The sequence below is a fragment of the Priapulus caudatus genome, unplaced genomic scaffold (assembly GCF_000485595.1).
Source record: "Priapulus caudatus unplaced genomic scaffold, Priapulus_caudatus-5.0.1 Scaffold160, whole genome shotgun sequence".
NCBI lineage: Eukaryota > Metazoa > Priapulida > Priapulimorpha > Priapulimorphida > Priapulidae > Priapulus > Priapulus caudatus.
In genome coordinates, this window is record NW_014577221.1 from 362264 (window position 1) to 364747 (window position 2484).

General features: G+C 37.2%; 1 protein-coding gene across 1 annotated transcript in view; it reads left to right on the forward strand.

Annotated features, from left to right (window-relative positions):
* LOC106806429 (conserved oligomeric Golgi complex subunit 5-like) overlaps positions 1–2484 on the forward strand; it is a 14723-nt gene that overhangs the window by 9980 nt on the left and 2259 nt on the right. The window contains exons 17-19 of the mRNA XM_014808358.1: positions 907–1092; positions 1623–1749; positions 1909–1988. Coding sequence (XP_014663844.1) covers positions 907–1092; positions 1623–1749; positions 1909–1988 — 393 coding nt within the window. The remainder of the gene's footprint in view (positions 1–906; positions 1093–1622; positions 1750–1908; positions 1989–2484) is intronic.

Consider the following 2484-nt stretch of genomic DNA (forward strand, 5'->3'; position numbering starts at 1 on the left):
TACATTACATTACATTACATTACATTACATTACATTACATTACATTACATTATATTATATAACATGGGCATTACATTACATTACATTATAATACATTACACTACATTACATTACATTATATTACACTACACTACACTACACTACACTACACTACACTACACTACACTACATTACATTACATTACATTACATTATATTACATTATAATACATTACATTACATTACATTACATTACAGTACACTGCACTACATTATATTACACTACAGTGCACTACATTACTGGACACTGCACTACATTATATTACACTACAGTGCACTACATTACTGGACACTGCACTACACTACATTACACTACATTACATTACATTATATTACATTACACTACATTATATACATTACATTACACTACATCTATTTATTATCTACACTACACTACGTTACATTACATTACATTATATTACATTACACTACATTATACATTACATTACACTACATTACACTACACTACATTACATTACATTACATTACATTACATTACATTACATTACATTACATTACATTACATTATATTACATTACACTACACTACATTACATTACACTACACTACACTACATTACATTACATTACATTACATTATATAACTTGGGCATTACATTACATTACATTACATTACATTACATTACATTACATTACATTACATTACATTACACTACATTATTATATAACATGGACATTATATTACATTAAATTAACATGGACATTACATTACATGGAGCAGTGAGCACGTGTTATATTAACGTATATATTGTGCACTATGCAGCATCCTGGAAAATCCTTATATAGGTGTTTGAATCATGTTGCAATCATGCTTGGCATGGTGGTAACCTGGTGTTAACATTGTTGTAGAGTACAGCCCATCGCTTGCCAGTGCATCGAGCAGTTTGTCAAGCAGGCCAGCCTGGTGCGCCCTCTAGGGGAGGGAGGTAAAATGAGGCTGGCGGCTGACTTTGCGCAGATGGAGGCAGCCATATCACCTCTCTGCTACAGGATCAGTGATCTTGGAAAGTCTTACAGGCTACTCAGATCGTTCAGGTACGTACTAGAGGCCTTGTTTGTCTTAGCTTCAGTATTGTAGCCCTTCGCTCCCGCTACAGGACTATACAAACAACGTTGGTAGGAACACCAATGAATCTTTGCAGCATTGCAGACTAGTCCACAATACAATGGGAAATATGTTAGCTTTTAAGATAAACTTCCTGACAATAGCACACCACTTTCAAATCAAACTTAACTCAATGTAGTTTGGCAAGATTGAATGCAAACAATAATCAAAATTACTAAGACGCAGCCATGTCTGATATAAATAGCGGTGGTGCTAGTGAGTAGGCAGCTTAGCTTGCATTACTGCAAGGGTTCACTGCCATTTCGCCCTTACTATTGGTTGTATGTAGCCCTATCGTAGGTGAGAAGGGCCACAAAAGTAGGGCTAGGTTGTGTGTGATGAGGTAGTGTTAGTTCATGCAACCTGCACTGATATCTAGAAGAGATATGTTCATATTAGAAAATGGTTAATGCTTGGAGAATGTATGATTAACTAGTCTATTTTTTGTTATAATTTTCAGGCCATTTCTGTTTCAAACTCCCGAGCATATAGCTGCTAGTTCATCACTGGGGGAGGCTGTGAGTTACAGTCTTGCTCTCAACTTTCTCTTCGCCAGAGCTCCAAAGGAGTTGAAAGCTCCACATGTGGTATGTATAACCCAGAAATATCCTGGGTGGATAGAAATTTCATCTAAGATTTATATATATATACACGTATGTTTGTGTATCTGTGTTATCTCTATCAACATATATGCATAATTACTCGTATATAACCACTTGTTCAAAACGTTGTTTTTTTCTCACTAGAGGGCAGGCTGGTCGATCACAGATTACTCCAGGTGGTTGGACAAGCATCCACACGATAAAGACAGACTCACTCTCATCAAGTAAGACTGAAATGCAGCTGCACATTTTGTAGCACAGTTAGTAGAGACCGCAACACACGTTACAGATTTTCTCCAACTGAATACAGACCATTTAATTTCGTGACTGATTACTGTTTGATGTGTTTGGTAAAACCACCCGGCATACATGCTATCAGTGGTTAATAATGACAAATTATCATTATTAACATCACTAGCTGAAACCCGCGCTACGCGCGGGCTTAGTGACTGTGATGCCTGTGTTACCAGTGCAGTAGTGTTATGTGTAAGGTGTTGTTATATGGAGAGTTTAGTTGTTGCACATGTTTGTTTTTTGGCTGCACTTGGCTGCGTAGCACGTAATATTACGTGCTTCGCATGTTTCCACTGTGTGCGGACCAGGTAATATTGCGTGGTTGTGATTGCTTATTTCTACGCATGTTTGCACTCTGTGCGGTCGACGTAATATTACGTGCTTCGCATGTTTCCACTGTGTGCGGACCAGGTAATATTGCGTGGT